This window comes from Microtus ochrogaster, unplaced genomic scaffold (genome assembly GCF_000317375.1).
Source record: "Microtus ochrogaster isolate Prairie Vole_2 unplaced genomic scaffold, MicOch1.0 UNK31, whole genome shotgun sequence".
In the NCBI taxonomy this organism is placed as follows: domain Eukaryota; kingdom Metazoa; phylum Chordata; class Mammalia; order Rodentia; family Cricetidae; genus Microtus; species Microtus ochrogaster.
The window spans coordinates 2,867,698-2,884,971 of NW_004949129.1; the positions used below are offsets into that span (position 1 = coordinate 2,867,698).

Here is a 17,274-nt window from a genome sequence, read left to right on the forward strand (position 1 = left end):
TCTCAGTAACCATGGACTGAAGCCACCCCTACTCTGGTTTCTGGGCCTTTGACCCAACCCCATGCCTCCCTCACCCTTCTTTCTGCCCCCCAGACACTTCCCCACCCTGTCCCCCAGTTCAGAGGACCACTCTCCAGATGTCCCCTCTCGTTTTTCACTTTCGCAGTTCATTTTCTCCTGGACTTGTGGGATTTTTCCATTTTTCAACACTTCAGCCAGGAGCCAGCATGGAGGCTCTCCTTCGCTCTCTCTGATCCCTGACCCCTGTTTTTGTTCCAGGCCACTAAACCATCTAAAGAAATGAGCGGGTCGAATGAGACCTCGAGCCCAGTCTCAGAAAAGCCCTCTGGTTCCAGAACCTCCATCCCCGTATTGACTTCCTTTGGGGCAAGGAATTCTTCCATCTCCTTCTAGAAGCCCTCACACCACCACCTGGCCTGCCCCTCCCTCCCTCCCTCCCTCCTGCCATTGTCCCCCACTTCCTTTCATGCCCACTCCACCCTCCCAACTCTCACCCCTGAAGGGTTTTGGGGTCATGGCCCTCAGCTCTCTCTCATCCCCTCTTGGTGTTTTTGGTTTTTTTAAGTGATTCTCTTTTAATGATCTTTTTTCTTTTTTTTCTTTTCTTTTTTTCTTTTTAAAGAGCAAAAGAGAAAACTAAAAACCAAACACACCGATTTTCCTTGACTTCCTGTTCCCTAACGGGGAGGGGGGCCTCCTCGGCCTACTTCCTGTCATCTTCTCTCCCTCTGCTCTTTCACCCTCTTCCTCCCAAGTCCATCCAACGTCCCCACCTCCCCTAACTTCCCAAGAACACTTGGAACCAACTCTGAGCCACGGAGACTTGTTGCAGTGGAGACCCCCCCTCCCGTTCGTTACTGGGTTCCTTCCTGGAGGAACTAATGGACATGGACAGACCCAGCATCAGACTGGACGACGGACCAGGGAGACAGACCCTGGCCTGGGAGATGCCCCACTGCCTGTCCAGCCTTCGAAGAAACACGCCTCTGCTGCTGGCCTGCGGCTTCCTCTTGAACCAGGGTGGGCCTGTAGGCAGGCCTGCTGGATGGGATTGCCAGAGAAGAGGCCAAGGCTGGGGAGGGGGACACTTGGTGCAAGGGGAAGAGCTGGCTCACTGTTACTCAGTGTCTGGCTGGTGCTAGTTAAGGACAGAGGCGCCCCCCCCCCGTTCTGGTGGGAGCCCCCTGTTCTGGTGGGTGCCTCCCCCCGTTCTGGTTGGTTGCTCCTGCGTTCACTCTGCCCCTGGGGCTCTGCCTTGGGAGAGGGCAACCCTGAGCAGGGCACTTGGTAACTTTTAGTTTCCTAATTTAGCACTTTAAATGCCATTAACTTATTTTATGGGTGGGGGGGTGGGCAAGGTGGAAGGGCCTAGACATGTTTGGAGGGTGGGTAGGGTCTGGTTGTGAGGGAAACAGGGAGAAGGGGGGGTGGGTGCAGTAAAGTTGACCCTTAGCTGGGGGCAACATGACCTTCAGCCAGCCTTTATGATTTGAGGGTTTTCAGGGAAGGGGTGAGATGTGATTTGCCTATGGGGATCTGGTGACCACTGTGAGGTGTTTGAGGGTCCCCAAGGCAGAGCCACCAGCTAGTATTCCAGTCCATGGATACCTTGTAGGGCAGACTGGCTTTTGGGTGGGCCCTGGAGGCAAAGGGAGAGGCTGGTTGATCCTGGCCTGGTCCCCAGCAGGCACAGAAGGGCCAGAGCAAGAAAGAAGGCTGGAGGGGGCTCGCTTTGGAGCACAACATAGAGTAAGCACAGAGGTGTGGTCTTGAGACTCATCACCTGGTTAAGCACAGGAAGGAACTGTTGAAGGGATGGAGCCCCAAGACCCTGGAGCCTGGCAGGGGAGGCCAGTGGCAGCTGTTGAGTTTGGGGAGGGAGGGAAAACTGGGTTCTGTTTCTTTTCTTCTTTTTTAATTTCTGCTTTTGTTTTGTTGGTTCACCTTGTTTTCTAGCTTTGACCATTTTTGTACCAAGGCAAGCAAGCCTTTTTGAAAAATAACAAAAGAAGAAGAAAAAAAAAATCCCTCCCAGAAAAAAAAGACAAAAATAAATTAAAAAAAAAACAAAAAACACACACACAAAAAAAAAAACAAAAAAGAAAACAAACAAAAAAACCCTAGAAAATAGGGGGGAAAAAAAGGGACCTCACAATGATGCAATTACTTTTAATTGCAAGCAACTCTTTACATTTAAGTGAAGTGTCTTAACATTTTATATTGTTTTAAAAATATATTTACATATTATATATATATATATAATATACGTAATATAAATATATATAAATATTTAAAAAAGAAAAAAAAAGAAAACCACAGAGCACTCTCCCTGGCTGCTGTCTGGCAGGGGAGGGAGCTGGGGACAGGCCTGTGGCCTGGCTTCTGTAGTCGGTGAAGCGGTTTGGTTTGATTTGGCTGTACAGAGACCCCTGGTTTGGGAGGGGAGGGGAAGGGGCCCCTCCACTCCATTTCTCTTTGCTTGCTGCTCTTTGCTTGCCCCCATACCCCCTCAGCCCTGTGACCTGAGTGTGCACCCCTCCGTCATTGTCCTGAGTTGAGTGTCCTTTGTGGAGGGAGGGGGAGCTGGGACAAGTGACCATCCATACAGGGCTGCCCGGGCTCTCAGGCAGGGCCCGCGGGATTTACATAGTTCTTCGCTTTGGTTCCCGCGCATGTGTGTGCTGGGAGGCATTTGTATGGGATTGTGTGCGGCCTGTGTGTGTGCACATTGGCACGAGCCTAAATAACTTCTGCCTGTGCACATGCGTGGATTGTGTGTACATAGGCAAAATCTTATATTGTATGTGTGAAGCTGTGTACATGTATGTGAGCACAACCTGCCTGGGCATCAGCATGACTGTGTGACAGGAACCTTGGGAGGAAGGCGTAATGTGTGACGGACATGCCTGGCTATTCACGTGAGGACTGTATATGGATGGACAGAGATAACATGAGCTGTGGGTGTGACCGTGTTCCGGTGCAGGCAGGCGTGTGAGAGGGCCTCTGTGTGTGTCAGTGTGCGTGTGCACATGTGTGCTCCATCATCCTGCACCACTCGCCCGGCTCCCCTCCTGAGGCCTCCCTCCCCGCACTTTCTCAAAGCCCACAGCACGTCAATGCCCCCCTCAGCTGCATGCGCCTCGCCGCTCTGTCCATCAGTGTGTGCTTGACAAGAGAAACTGCCACATTGGGGGACCCTGTACCCGGTCCCCTCACCCCTGCCCGCTGTGCTGTATTACTGCCACATTGGGGGACCCTGTACCCGGTTCCCTCACCCCTTCCCACTGTGCTGTGTTACCCGCATGGGGGGTTCTCTCTGGCCCCTTCCACAATATACTGTTTCCCCAGGATCCTCAGGGCCAAGGCTTTAGTGGGATCCCAAGTGGGATCCCCAAGGCCTGCCTGGCTCCACACCCACCCCATCCACCCCGTAGGGCCTGTGTCGGTGTAGCAGTGATGGCTTCTGTGGACATTCCGTGACCTGTCAGTGTAACTTGGCAATTTCTAAATGGAAAGGGTTGCTGTGTTTTCTGTCTCTTTTTTAATGTCCTTCTTTCTCCCCTGCCTCCCTGCTTTCTTCCCTTCCCTTCTGGTTTTTCTAGCCGAGAGTTGGGGCTTTAATAAAACTTGTTTCTTTTTTTCTCTCCTGGATCTTCTTCCTCTGGGCTTCTGCCTCGTTATTTCTCTTCTTCATCTTCAGGGGCCTGGAAAGAATTGGGGTGACTAGCAGAGGGGTGGGGACCCCTGAAACCAGCATGCCCCGCATCAGCCATGGCACAGAGAAAGGATGGACAGGACAGGAGTCATAGGGCTGGCACTACCTAGGACACATGATTCCTGATACCCCTGGGATACGGAAGAGGAAACCCACTAGTTCTTTATTTGTTTATTTGGACTTTCAAGGTAGGATTTCTCTATGTAGTCCTAACTGTCCTGGAACTGGTTCTGCAGACCAGGATAACCTTGAACTCAGAGAATTCTATTTCTTGCCTCCTGTGTGCTGGGAGACATCACACCCTGCTAACCCCACTCACCTGCTGACACAGGAGAGGCCCCATCTAGTCCTCACGGCCACCAGTGAAGTGACAGCACCTGTCAGTGGCAGAGCCAACACAGAAATACCGGGCATCCTTCCCAAGTCCAGAACTCGCGATCTGTAAACTCACAATTTGAATTCTGCCCCACTAGCCCCAACAGCAGTGCTTGGAGGTGGACAGACTCTGGCACTAACAGGAACCCACACCTGAAACACCCGGGACGGAATGCAATGTACCTGCTACCCACAGTGCTCAGAGAATGGGCAAAATGCCCTGCTCAGGGTTTTCAGGTATTAGAATCCGAAGGTCTTGCCACGGTTCCTGCATGTTCTGTCTTAGAGGTGTCCCCATATTCTGCTTGCCAAGGCCCAGATTTACCAGATCTTTTCTATCAGCCCAGTTACCTCCATCCCATGAGGTGGCAGGGTCCTGAGGCTACAAACCTGCAGCCGCTTTGGGAGCCATTAGCGTCATTCTCCTCTAAGGCCCACTAACAGGCCAGAATTGAGAAACCGCTCACTGTTTAGGGAAACACTGCTTCATGAGTCACCTCTTGCCGGTGCCCCCAGAAGACCTCAGATGCCAACACAGCCAGCCCTCATTCTATGTTAGAGGCTGTCCCTGTCTTAGGATGTCAGCAGGTCCCATTGTGATTCCCCTTTACATTCCTGGAAAACAAGAGGCCAAACAACCTCCCCCCATCCCCCCTCCTTCCACTGGCAATTTAAAATGGAGAGCAAATAGAGCCATCACCTGCTTGTCAGAGATTGTGCCGGGCACTCCCTCACCCCAAATGACTTCCCAATAGCCCTGGCTGCTGTGCCTAGGTGCTCCCAGGACTAAAAGCTAAGCCTCTGGCAGGAGAGCCAGCCAGCACACAGGCATGCACCTACAAACTGGCTGACAGCAAGCAACGGAACAAAGGCATAGCCATGTAACTATGGTGACAATGAGCAATGTAGAGCTGCCAAGGACCACCAGGCCCTGAAGTCCCTTGATTCAGAGACCTTAAGTATGAGGAGGGGAGCTGGCTCATAGGTGAAGTGTCTGCTGTACATGGAGGTTTGAGTTAGAATTCCCGCCACCCACATAAAAGCCAGGCATAGTGGTTCAGGCCTGTGACCTCAGGGGGTGCTGGGGACAGTTCCTCTGAGCTCACTGGCCAGCCACCTTATCCAAGAGGTGAATTCTAGATCCAGTGAGAGACCCTGCCTCAAAAAAGAAGTTAGAGAACAAAAGGAAGACACCTACTTCTGGCCTCTGTATATGTGTGAATGAGCACAGACCTACAACACTAACACACAACTTTAAAAAGTGAATCACTCCCAATAAAGGTGGATCACCATGAGTTCGAGTCCAGCCTGGTACACACAGCAAATTCCAGACTGCCAGGGTTATATGGTGAGGTCTTCAAAATCAACCCAAAACAAAACAAGAGCAGTGACAAAGAGAGGAGTGGGGCTGGGAATGGGGAGCGTGTCCGACATCCCAACACCTGAAAAGTGGGAGCAGAAGGAATTAAAGTCAGACCGAGCTACACTGAATCGGAGGCCAGTCTGGGATACAGGAGACCCTGTCTCAAAATCAAGCAAGAACTGGGAGGTGGCTTAGCAGGTAAAGGTGGAGCCCATCCACGTCATGGAAGGATGGTACCACCTTATGCAGACTGTCTTCTGTCACATATGTACGGTGCCCCGCCCCAATAAAATATGTAAATCAAATTAATAACGTGTACAAAAAGTGGATAATGTGCCTACACACTCAGCCGCTGGGGGTGGGGCATGCATGCTGTCAGGAACTTGGAGTGATAGAGCCAGTCTGCGTTATAGAGAGACCTCTTCCCAAATAAAATCCGTCAAGGCTTACACCTGTAATCCCCATACTTGATGCAGGTGGATTACCTTGATTTAGAAGCCCGGGTTATGGTGTGGGATTCTGTCTCAATAAAATCAACTGACCAACCAAACAGCCAATTAGATGAGTCACTGTGGAGGTGATAACTGGAGTCCTAGGCAGGGCGGGGAGTGGGGGGTGGGGGGGTAGCCTCTGGGTTCTAGGAAATAAAATCCAAGTAGCTCCAAGCGGGGACAGTCAGGGAGATGGGCAGGGTCATGGGCCAGGAACAGGAAGCTGCATGTGGCAAGTGATGGGGGGGGTCTTATATTTTTACATTTTATTTTTAAGTGTGTATGTTGGGGTGGGGAGAGGAGTCAAATACACGAGTGAAGGCTCTTGGTGAGACTAGAAGAAGGCATTGGATCCCCTGGAACAGGACGGGTTGGGAGCTGCCTACGTGGGTGCGGGAAACCGAGCACTGGCCCTCTGCAGGAGCAATATACTCCAATAGGAAAGTGTCCAAGACCTGCCCAGTTGCTGCAGAGATGGCTTCTGTTGCAGCTTTCACAGATGTGGGTGACAATCCAGTGTCTCGGGAGAGGAGAATAGAGTGTCAGATTCTCGGCAGTGACACTAAATGGTCCAGAATGAACCCCAAATTCCAGTGGGCGCTCTCCCTGACCCCTGGTCACTCATCTGACTGCTTTAGTTGGGCCAGATAACCACGATCCTGTCCTCACGGATGCCAGAAAAGTGGTAGCTGTGGGTGTGCGGGTGTGCGTGTGTGGGTGTGCGTGTGGGTGTGGGTGTGCGTGTGCGGGTGTGTGTGGGTGTGTGGGTGTGCGTGTGCGGGGTGAGTGAGTGGGTGTGAGTGAGTGGGTGTGCGTGTGGGTGTGAGTGAGTGGGTGTGAGTGAGTGGGTGTGAGTGAGTGGGTGTGCGTGTGTGGGTGTGCGTGTGTGCGTGTGTGTGGGTTGCGTGTGTGGGTGTGTGGGTGTGAGTGAGTGGGTGTGCATGTGTGGGTGTGCGTGTGTGTGCTTGCATGTGTGTGGGTGTGCGCGTGCATGGGTGTGGGTGTGAGTGGGTATGTGCGTGTGTGTGTGAGTGAGTGGGTGTGGGTGTGTGGGTGTATGCACATGGGGGCACCCTCAACACTAACAGAATTGGAGTTCTTCTTCCTCTTATTTTTGGTTTTTAGAGACAGGGTTTCTCCTTGTAACAGCCCTGGAACTTGCTCTGTAGACAGGCTCCCTAGAACTCACAGAGATCCACCTGCCTCTGCCTCCTGAGTGCTGGAATTAAAGGCGAGTACTACCACCTGGCTTTCTTTCTTTTGTTCTTTCTTTTCTTTCCTTCCTTTCTTCTTTCCTTCCTTCCTTTCTTCCTTTTTCTTTCTCTTTTCCTTTTCTTGTTGTTTTGTTTTTTTTTTTGAGACAGGGTTTCTCTGTGTAGCTCTTGCTGTCTAGGAACTCACACTGCAGCCCAGGCTAGCCTTGAGTTTGGAGATCCACCTGCCTCTACCTCTTGAGTGTTGGTATTAAAGCATGAGCCACAAAGCCCAGCTTGTCTCAGGTCAACTTTAAAGAGTGATTTTTCAGCCAGGTGGGCGTGGTAGTGCACATCTTAATCCCAGCACTCAGGAGGCAGAGGCAGGTGGAGCTCTGTGAGTTCAAGGCCAGCCTGGTCTACAGAGTGAGTTCCAGGACAGCCAGGGCTGCACAGAGAAACCCTATCTTGAAAAACAGAACAAATAAAAAAGGGTGGTTCTCTTTCCATGTAGTGGGTTCCAGAGATCAAACTCAGGTTGTAAGGTTTGGTAGCAAGCACCCTTGGCTGATAAGCCGTCTCATTGGCCCCAACCTCTTAATTTCTAACTTAATCCCACTGTGGTTAAGAACAAGAGTGTCTGATTTCTCTCCTTTGACATGCATGGGGACTTGCTTAAGGCCTACTATATGGACTGACCAGAGAGTGTTCCACATGTGCCTGAGAAAGACCTGTTCTGTCCTTTGGAGTATTCTTCAGAACCCTTGAGTCCAGCTGGTTTGCAGAAGTCGGGCTTTCTTCCTTGTGGTTAGTCTGTCTACTAACACAGTATGGGATGTTAAAGTCTCCAACTAGCATAGAAAATTGTGTAGTTTTCCTTCAAGCTTGTTAGACTCCCTGCATCCGGACTGCCCTTGGGAACATACCTGCTTTTATCTCCTGATTGGCTGGCTTTTAGACTGTTACAAAATATCCTTGTTCCTAGTTCCTAGTTAGAAACAAAATGTCCTTGTCCCGTGTTAGCATTTCTGTCTTGTACTTAGAATAGTTACCCTAGCTCTCCCCATAAGTTCTCACATGGTTTCTTATTCTAAACTTCCATTTTCAAATTTTATTCTATTTATTGCTGTGACCAAATTATCTCACAGAATCAACTTAATAAATAAAAGATTTATTTTTGCATCACACGTTCAAAGGAGTTTCGATCCATTTTGGGGAGAACACATTGTTGCTGGACGAGGACAGGAAGATCCCGCTGGAATGAGGGCAGTATGACCTTCAAAGGTTTGCTCTGGCGACCTACTCTGCCAGCCAGACCCACAGACTTCAAAATAGTGCTACGAGGGAGTTGGGGACCATGAGGTCACCATCTGAGTCTATGGGGGGGGGGCAGTTTAGATTCAAATCATAAATCAGGCATGGGGGCCGGGCGGTGGTGGCGCACGCCTTTAATCCCAGCACTCAGGAGGCAGAGGCAGGAGGATCTCTGTGAGTTCGAGGCCAGCCTGGTCTACAGAGCTAGTTCCAGGACAGGCTCCAAAGCTACAGAGAAACCCTGTCTCGAAAAAAACTAAAAAAAAAAATAAAAAAATAAAAAAAAAATAAATCAGGCATGGTGGCACACATCTGTAGTTCCAAGCACTCAGGAGGCTGAGACAGGAGGATTGCCATAGTTTGAGACTAGCTTGGTCTACACTGCGAGTTCCAGGTCAGCCAGGGTTAAACAGTGAGACCCTGACTAAAACAAAACAAAACAAAACAACAACCAGGAACAAAACTTTGCTGCAATGTAGATCTGTCCCCTCCCTATCCCTGCACGCAGTTAGAGTCGTACAGATCACACCTTCATGGACAAATTTTGCAATTGTTTACTTTGTGCAGTGAGTTTTTTTCTTTTTCAAGAGTTTCTTTGTGTAGACTGACTGGCTTCAAACCCAGAGATCCACCTGCCTCTGCCTCCCCAGCACTGGAATTAATGTGTGCACCACAACTGCCCAGCTGTGCTTCTCTTATCTAGAAATATCTTCGCTTGACTGTGAGGAGGGGGTCCCACCCTCACCTACTCCACCCCAACTGTACTCTGTGTCTTTTCCCTGGCTCCATAGCTTATTAACAGGGTGACCTTGGCACGATAGATCCTGTCCCACGTCTCAGTTTTCTCACATCCAGAAAGGACCCAATGACAGCCCTGAGCTTGATGGCTGGAGGTGGGATTTAGGCAAAGCTCTCAAGGGGGGTTCTGAGCTCTCTCGAGTAGGGGCAGCCACAGAGCTATCCCGAGGGTTACATATATGAGAAAATGGCTAAGTCCCACACTGTCCTTTGGTAATGCTACTGGGCCTGAGATGCCTATGGTGGCAGCTGGCTAAGTCTCCTGGCTGTAGTACCTGAGGCCACTCTGAAGGCCTGAGAAACAGAAGCCTCTGCAGGTGTTGGCAGGTGGGAGTCTGGAGGCCTCTTGCTGATGTAGGGATGGAGGTGTAGAGGCAACACCACCCACTCTGTGTGACTGTCTCTGCCCATACCAGTCTCCTAGGACACAAGAAGCCACTAGAGAGACTTCCTCCACCCTGCCACTCAGCCTGACCACCCTCCTTGCAGGGACATGAACCTCACCTGTCTCCATCCCAGAGCTGCTATGTCCCTTTCCCCATCTGAAACAAGTGAGACTCTGTTTCATGCCCAAGAAAGGCCATTTATTTCCAAGATATAGACTGTACTTTGAAGACAGGGCTTTCAGAAGCAGGAATCTTAGTTATCGCCTAGAGAGGAGATGTGTCAGGGACACAGGAGCCATGCAGACGTAGGGGCTTTATCCAACACTGTTACAACACTTTTTAAAATGAGCAAAACATCTTTAAAAATCCTTATAAATTCTTTATAATATGTTACACATTAGAGACAATATTTACAGTAAAAGGGAGAGGGGGAGACTTTACAGCAAACCTTTGCATAAACCAAAGAGACTGAGGAGGGACTTGGGCTGCAGGGCTGGCAACCCCACTGGGGCTTCCCTGGAATGAGTGAGGACCGGTGGAGGCAGGACAGGTGCTCCAAGGTTTATTTACAATGTGGGGGCGGGGAGCTGGATCCCACCCACCCTGCAGGAATAGCCCAGCCGAGACCCTAGAAATCAACAGGTTCTTCCTGACGGTTCCCCTGGAAGGAGAAGGGGGGGGGGGTCTGCATGCTGAGCCATGGAAGCAAGATCAAAAGGAGGAAGATGCCAGATCCTGGACACTCCAAAAAACTGGGGAGCAGGCAGGTCTGCAGGTCAAAGAACTTAGAGGGGTGACTAAGATTGGCAAAGGGTGTGAGGAGTGACTTGGTGGTGGTGGGGTTCAGTCCTGCCTCTGGAAGCGGCCTCAACTCAGCCTTGGGCTCAGACAAGCTTGGGATAAGGTGCCTGTGTACACCAAAGGCAGGGTGCTGGCTGGGGGACAAGTGGGGAGATGAAGGGGTTGGGGCAGAAGTGGCGACTGGAAACACCTTTGCACAGTGACTAACACACACTCACACACACACAAGCCCCCTCTCCCATGGACACCCAACCCTATACATCCGCTCCCCAGGCATTCGTCTTCCCCTAATTGGGGTGGGAGGAAGGCAGAGGACAGAAGCAAAAATCCAGCCTGTAGATTTCCTTCAGGATGAAGCTTGGGCGATCCGCCCACACTCCATTCTCAACAAGGGTCCCTAAGTGGACTCACGGAAATGGGCCACTCAGTCCTTTATCCAAGGGACATGAACCCCAGCAGCCCCTTCCCTCTCCTGAAGACTCCCCCTTCTGCCCATCACATCAAACTCCAGCCGGAGGCACCAGCACGGCCCTATCTCCCCACTCGATACCCGGATAGGGGAGGGTGTCACAGACACTGGTGGAGGCGGGCGGCAGTCGAGCGGCGCGTGGGCAGTCCCTGTAGGTTCCCTAGGTCCCCCGATGGCAGCGAGGCGGCGGATGAAGCCCGTGCCTTGGTGGACTCCAGGCTGCTGAGGCCAGAGTCCTTGTTGTCGCTGTGCGGTCGAGCGCCGGCTGGCTCCGGGGCGTCCCCTCCACCCAGCTCCTTCCACTCGTTGAAGTTGAGGTCGGTCAGCGGGCTCTGCACCACCACCGTGTGGCGGCGCCAGCTGCTCCGGCGTCGCCGGGTTTCAGGCGACAGCGGGCGCCGAAGCCGCACCGCCAGCATGTCGTCGGCGGTGCCGCGGAGACGCAGCCGCAGGGCTTCCACGCGCGAGGGTCGTGATCCGAGAGCCGAGGCGGCCGCTGGGGGCCGCAGCGACTCCTGGCTACTGGACGACGCCGAGCCCAGCGGCTCGGGACCGCGGGGACCCGCCCGGGCAGTGCCCACGCCCGGACTCTCTCCATCCGCGCGGCTGCGAGACAGGCGACGGCGAGCCAGCGTGTCGCACGGCATAAGATGGTGTGAGCTGAAGGACGGCCGGCGCGCCAGACGCCCCCCGGGGCCCGCGCTGCCCTCCGTGTCCGTCTCCACGTGGCTCAGCTCGCTGCGCTCGTCGTCTGCTTCGTCGCCCGCGCCAGCGCGCCGCCCGCCGGTGCCCGAACACACGCTTCGGTCCATGGTGGACAGGGTGGAGTAGCCCGAGACGATGGAGCGCGTGTCCGCCGCGGGCCGCTCGTCGGGTGCCGTCGGGGGGCTGAGGCGACCCGGGGCCTCCACAGCGGTGGGACCCGGCAGCTGCTCCTCGGGTGGCTCCTGCGTCCCCGCCGCAGCCTTGTGTGCCTCCTGCTCAGAGTCATCATCGGTGCTGCTGCCCAGGCCCCGCGCCTCCCGCCGCTTTTTCCGTTTGCGGTTGACCGCAGAGATGAAGGAGATCGCCAGCATCTCCCGGGCGTAAGGCTCTTTCTTGGAAACCAACGAACCCTGTGAGAGGAGACAGGGAGGGTAAGGAAGGACTCATCCATCACCTTGCGCATGCCTACTCCCCTCCCAATACCATGGCACCCAATCACCATGTCCAAAACAAACCAGTCCCCAAACCAGTAGGCGAAGTTTCCCATCCACTCGGTGACTCTGGAGTGTCATCACCCAAGGATCACCACCGCGCGCTCCTATCCATAACTCGGCAGCACCTCTGATCTGGGAGCTGGCGGGAGTCTTCTCCTGCCACTTCCAGATAAATTCTTCAGACATCAGAGTGACAGTCCTTGACAGTGTCTGGTATGGGATCCCTGGTGTAAATGCTAATGCTTCAGGCATACTACTCCTCAGCTGGTCTTTCCTTGGTCACAAGCATCTACCCTTCTCCCTCTCCACTCATCCCGCTTGAGAAGTCTTCCTCTCCAGGACAGCATCCTGGTCATGTCTCCCTTGTCACCTGCCATTCCCCAGCCCCGGATCAATTCAATGACTTCTATGTTGTTCTTGCTGACCTCACTCTGTAGACCAGGCTGGCTTAGAACTCAGAGATCCTCCTGCCTCTGCCTCTCCAGTGCCGGGATTAAAGGCTTGTGCCACCATGCCCAGCTTCCAACACTTGATTTCCTTTTTTGTTCGTATTTATCTTTTTATTTTTAGTTGTGTGTGTGTGTGTGTGTGTGTGTGTGTGTGTGTGTGTGTGTGTAGGGTGTACACAGCTGAGCGCAGGGGACTGAGGCAGGGGTCCTCCCGAAGCTGGACCTGTGGGTGTTTGCTGGCTCCACAATATTGCTCTCTCCAGATTCTTTTTAATTTTTTTTAGATTTGTTCATTTTCTGTGTTTGAGTGTTCTGCGTGTGTGTGTGTGTGTGTGTGTGTGTGTGTGTGAACCATCCATGCCTACTGCTGTAGAGGTCAGAAGAAAGCACTGCATACCCTGGATCTGGAGTTAAAGTGGGAGCTGCCATGTGGGTGCTGGGAATTGAACCCAGGACCTCTGCAAGAGCAGCCAGTGCTCTTACCCACTGAGCAGTCTCCCCAGCCAAGCTCTCCCACACCCTACTCCAGGTCTCGCTTCTTTAGATGCACATGCTCACAAAGAGCACCGGAGTGCTTAGACAGCGGCGGCTGTTGCCGTGGTCGGGTATTTTAAACACAGATATCCATGGCAGCAGGAGGCAGCACTGAGAACTGAACTTCTGCTTCAGCAGGAAGGGAAATCATCAGCCACAGCCTCCTCACAAGGGCTCCGACTGGGGGCCTGGCTGGGCATGGGCGCTGAGCCTCAATGTTGGCTGCAGGAGTTTTCAGCGTACCTTCTGGAACAAGACTATATACAGCTGTCTCCGGATTTATTCATTCGTTTATTTCTTTATTATATAGGTGCTTTGCCTGAATGCACATTTGTACAACAAAAGGGGGCATCGAATTCCATTACAGATGCTTGTGAGCCAACATTTGGCGTCTGGGAATTGAACTCAGGACCTCCGGAAGAGCAGCCAGTGCTCTTAACCACTGAGTCATTTCTCCAGCCCTGTCATCTGATTTTTTTTAAATATTTATTTTATTTATTTATCATGTATACAATATTCTGTCTGTGTGTAGGCCTGCAGGCCGGAAGAAGGCACCAGACCTCTTTACAGATGGTTGTGAGCCACCATGTGGTTGCCAGGAATTGAACTCAGGACCTTTGGAAGAGCAGGCAATGCTCTTAACCACTGAGCCATCTCTCTAGCCCCCTGTCATCTGATTTTTGAAGGGGTCTCTCACTGAGAGTGAGGAGAAAAAGCTCTCTTTCCAGTGTTTGTGATTTCCATGTGGCCAGATAATTCTCCCTTGCAGCTTTGGATGGGCCACAGGGCTAAGGAACCTGTGGTGAAATGGGATAAGGCCATGCTGGATCAGACAGCCCCCGCTGGGGACCAGGGGGCCTTGGGCAGGTTGCTGCAGGCTGCATGGAGAGGAGTGAGGGGTCATCCAAGAAGTAAAAAGGGACCCTTCCCCCCAAACATGAACTTCTAATGTTAAACTAGTGTGCTTAGCTGAGCTTGTGGTGTGTGGTGCCAGTGCACTCCAGTAAGGAAGAGCCGAAAGGGAGGGGCCACCGGAGTGTGACTGTAAGTCCCCTGTGGCTGGGTGTGGATTCAGCCGAGTGTCCTGCCCCTGGCTTGAGGGAAAGGCTAGGACAATGGCTGTGACAGGACCAGAACTCCTCTGTCCCATCAGAAGCCTCTGAAAAACCTGCTGCATGAAAGAAGATATAGAGCAGGCCACCCTGCGGCCTCCATACACTGCTGTGTGACGACCCCAGCACTGCTTTGGGGAACACAGCTGACAATCACTGGCCTGGATTTCAGAGTCAGAGGCTGGCAATGCTAAGTCTCAGCACTCAGCAGATGTAGCCCCTACCCTTGGGAACTCAAGGCTGGCTGGGGGCCTAGGCCTTGATGCTGCAGACACAGGTTCCTGGGGCCTCTTCTTTTCTCTCCTTTTAAAGATTTATTTATATATTATGTATGCAGTATTCTACCTGCAAGTATGCCTGACCACCAGAAGAGGGCACCAGGTCTCATTATAGATGGCTGTGAGCTGTGGGCCACCATATGGTGCTGGGAATTTAAACTCAGGTCTTCTGGAGAAGCAGTCAGTGCTCTTAACCACTGAGCCAGCTTTACAGCTCCTCGGCTCCTTCTTGTACCCTCAGCATTCAGTACAGTGAGGCCATGTAGGGGAGGTTCAGCTGAGATCTGAGGCATGACTCAATGACTATCCCTGTATCTGGAGACACTGGCAGCCTTAGATATTGGGGAATGCGGGTATCACATATCGGGTTGAGTATTCCCGCCTCTTCTACCTCCTGGAAGAGCCTCTGAAGAATTCGTAGTAGTTTTGTGTGTGTGTGTTTCTTTTTTACAATTTATTTTATTTTATGTGTAATATGCAAGCATGTTCAACACTGAGTGCAGTGCCCAAAGAGGACATCAGATCTCCTGGGACTGGAGTCACAGGCAGTTGTGAGATGCCATGTGGGTTCTGGGGACCAAACCCAGGTCCTCTGCAAGAGCAGCCAGTACTTTCAATCTCTGAGACAATCTCTCTCCAACCCCTGAGGTAGTATTTCTATGTAAGCAATTAAATAACATTCTTTTCGATTTATTTTTATTTTTGAGTGTGTGGGTATGTGTGCACATGTGCACATAAGAATGGGTGTGTGTGTTTACATGGGCATGCATTCAGGCCGGAAGAGGGTGCCAGATTCCCTGAAGCTGGAGTTAGTAGTGATTGTGAACCATCAAATGTAAGTGCTAAAAACTGAACTCTGGTCCTCTGCAAGAGCAGTACGTGTTCAACAGCCGAGCCATCCTTCCAGTCCCCAAGTATACTTCAAATAAGTATTTAAATTTTAGACAACTATAGTTCTGGGTCACTTCCTAGTGGAAATGAATTCTAAGAAACATGTCATGAAGTGATTTCATCACTGTGTGAACACGGTAGTGTGTACTTATATAAACTGGACAGTATTAATTAACCTACCACACAAATAAGGCTGTAAGGGGCCACTTTCATATATGTGGCCTACTGCTGTCTAAAATGTCACTGTGAAGTGGGAGACTTTTTGTTGTTTGAGTTTTTGTTGTTGATGTTTGTTTGTTTGTTTGTTTGTTTGTTTGAGATAGGGTTTCACTGTGTAACAGCCTTGGCTGTCCTGGGACTAGCTCTGTAGACCAGGCTGGCCTCAAACTCACAAAGATCCTGTCTGGCTCTGCCTCCCGAGTGCTAGGATTAAAGGCCTGTGTTACTACTGACTTTTTTTAAAATTATATTATTGTGGTGGTTTGAATAAGAATGGTTCTGTTAGCTCATGTATATTTGAATGTTAAATCATCAGGAAGTGGCATTATTTGAAAGGATTAGAAGGATTAAGAGGTGTGGCCTTGTTAGAGCAACTGTGTCACTGGGGGTGGGTTTCCAAAGCCCACGCCAGAGTTTCTCTCTTTCTGCCTGTGGATCAGGACATAATTCTTAGCTACTGTTCCAGTGTCTGTCTGCATGCAGCCATGCTCCCTACCATGGTGATAATGGACTAAACCTTTGAGACTGTAAGCCAGCCCCCAGTTGAATGCTTTCTCTTATAATAGTTGCCTTGGTCATAATGTCTCTTCACAGCAATGGAACAGAGACAAAGACAACTATTTTATATAACTAAGATTCTATAAAGTTGGACAAATAGATGAATTATTTAAAAATTAAAAAAAAGTCAGGTGAGATGGCACATACCTGTAATGCCACTACTTAGGAAAAAGGAAGAAATTTGGACTATATAGAGAGATCCTGTCTCAAAAATGAAGGAATGAATAATTTGACAGGTAAAGGAAGTTGCCACCAAGCCCGAGGACCTGAGTTCAATCCCCCAGGACCCACATAGTGAAAGACAATAACTCATTTTCAAAAGTTGCCTTCTGGCCAGGTGATGGTGGTGCATGCCTTTAATCCCAGCACTCAGGAGGCAGAGACAGGTGGATCTCTATGAGTTTGGGGCCAGCCTAGTCTACAGAGCAAGTTCCAGGACAGGCTCCAAAGCCACAGAGAAACCCTGTCTTGAACCCCCCACCAAAAAGAAAAAAGTTGTCCTCTGACCTACACACACACACATACGATGGCATATACATTGGAATACTCAAGTGTGCACACACATACACAATAAGTAATTTTAAGAATAACAACAATGAGCCAGGCCCAGGCAGTGGTGGTGCACACCTTTGATCCCAGCACTCAAGAGGCAGAGGCAGGCAGGTCTCTGTGAGTTCAAGGCCAGCCTGGTCTATAGAGTGAGCTCCAGGACAATTACACAGAGAATTCCTATCTTGAAAAACCAAAACCAAAACCAAAACTAAAACAACAAAACAACAACACAAACATTTTCTCCTTAAAATATGTGGTAGAATTTACTAATGAAGCCATCTGGATCTGGCATTTTCTCTCTTGGAAGGTTTTTACACACAAATTAAATTTCTTTAATACATGCAGGACTATTCAGATTATCTATTTCTTTTGCAAATTTTGGTAGCTAGAATCCTTCTAAGTATAGGTTTGTTTCTTTTAAGTCACTGATTTTATGGACAGAGTTGCTGATTGTATTCTCTGAGTGCCTGTGTAGACTGTACTGATGTCCCTATGTTAATAATGTCTGTGTGGTCTGTACCGATGTCCCTGTGTTAGTGTCTGTGTGGTCTGTACC

At 50.8% G+C, this 17,274-nt stretch overlaps 2 protein-coding genes across 13 annotated transcripts in view; one reads left to right on the forward strand and one right to left on the reverse strand.

Annotated features, from left to right (window-relative positions):
• The window catches only part of Srcin1 (SRC kinase signaling inhibitor 1), a 66,880-nt gene extending 63,208 nt beyond the window's left edge, over positions 1–3,672 (forward strand). For 4 of the 5 annotated variants that reach the window (XM_013354170.2, XM_013354173.2, XM_013354176.2 and 1 more), the window contains one exon: positions 280–3,672. In XM_013354170.2, coding sequence (XP_013209624.1) covers positions 280–414 — 135 coding nt within the window. In that variant the 3' untranslated portion in view covers positions 415–3,672. Of the gene's footprint in view, positions 1–6 lie in introns of all 5 variants that reach the window. The other variant, XM_013354175.2, reaches the window with a different exon arrangement.
• A 6,161-nt stretch (positions 3,673–9,833) lies between these two features.
• The window catches only part of Arhgap23 (Rho GTPase activating protein 23), a 93,101-nt gene continuing 85,660 nt past the window's right edge, over positions 9,834–17,274 (reverse strand). For 7 of the 8 annotated variants that reach the window (XM_026789891.1, XM_026789890.1, XM_005368322.2 and 4 more), the window contains one exon: positions 9,834–12,041. In XM_026789891.1, the coding sequence (XP_026645692.1) occupies positions 11,025–12,041 (1,017 nt within the window). In that variant the 3' untranslated portion in view covers positions 9,834–11,024. The remainder of the gene's footprint in view (positions 12,042–17,274) is intronic. The other variant, XM_026789892.1, reaches the window with a different exon arrangement.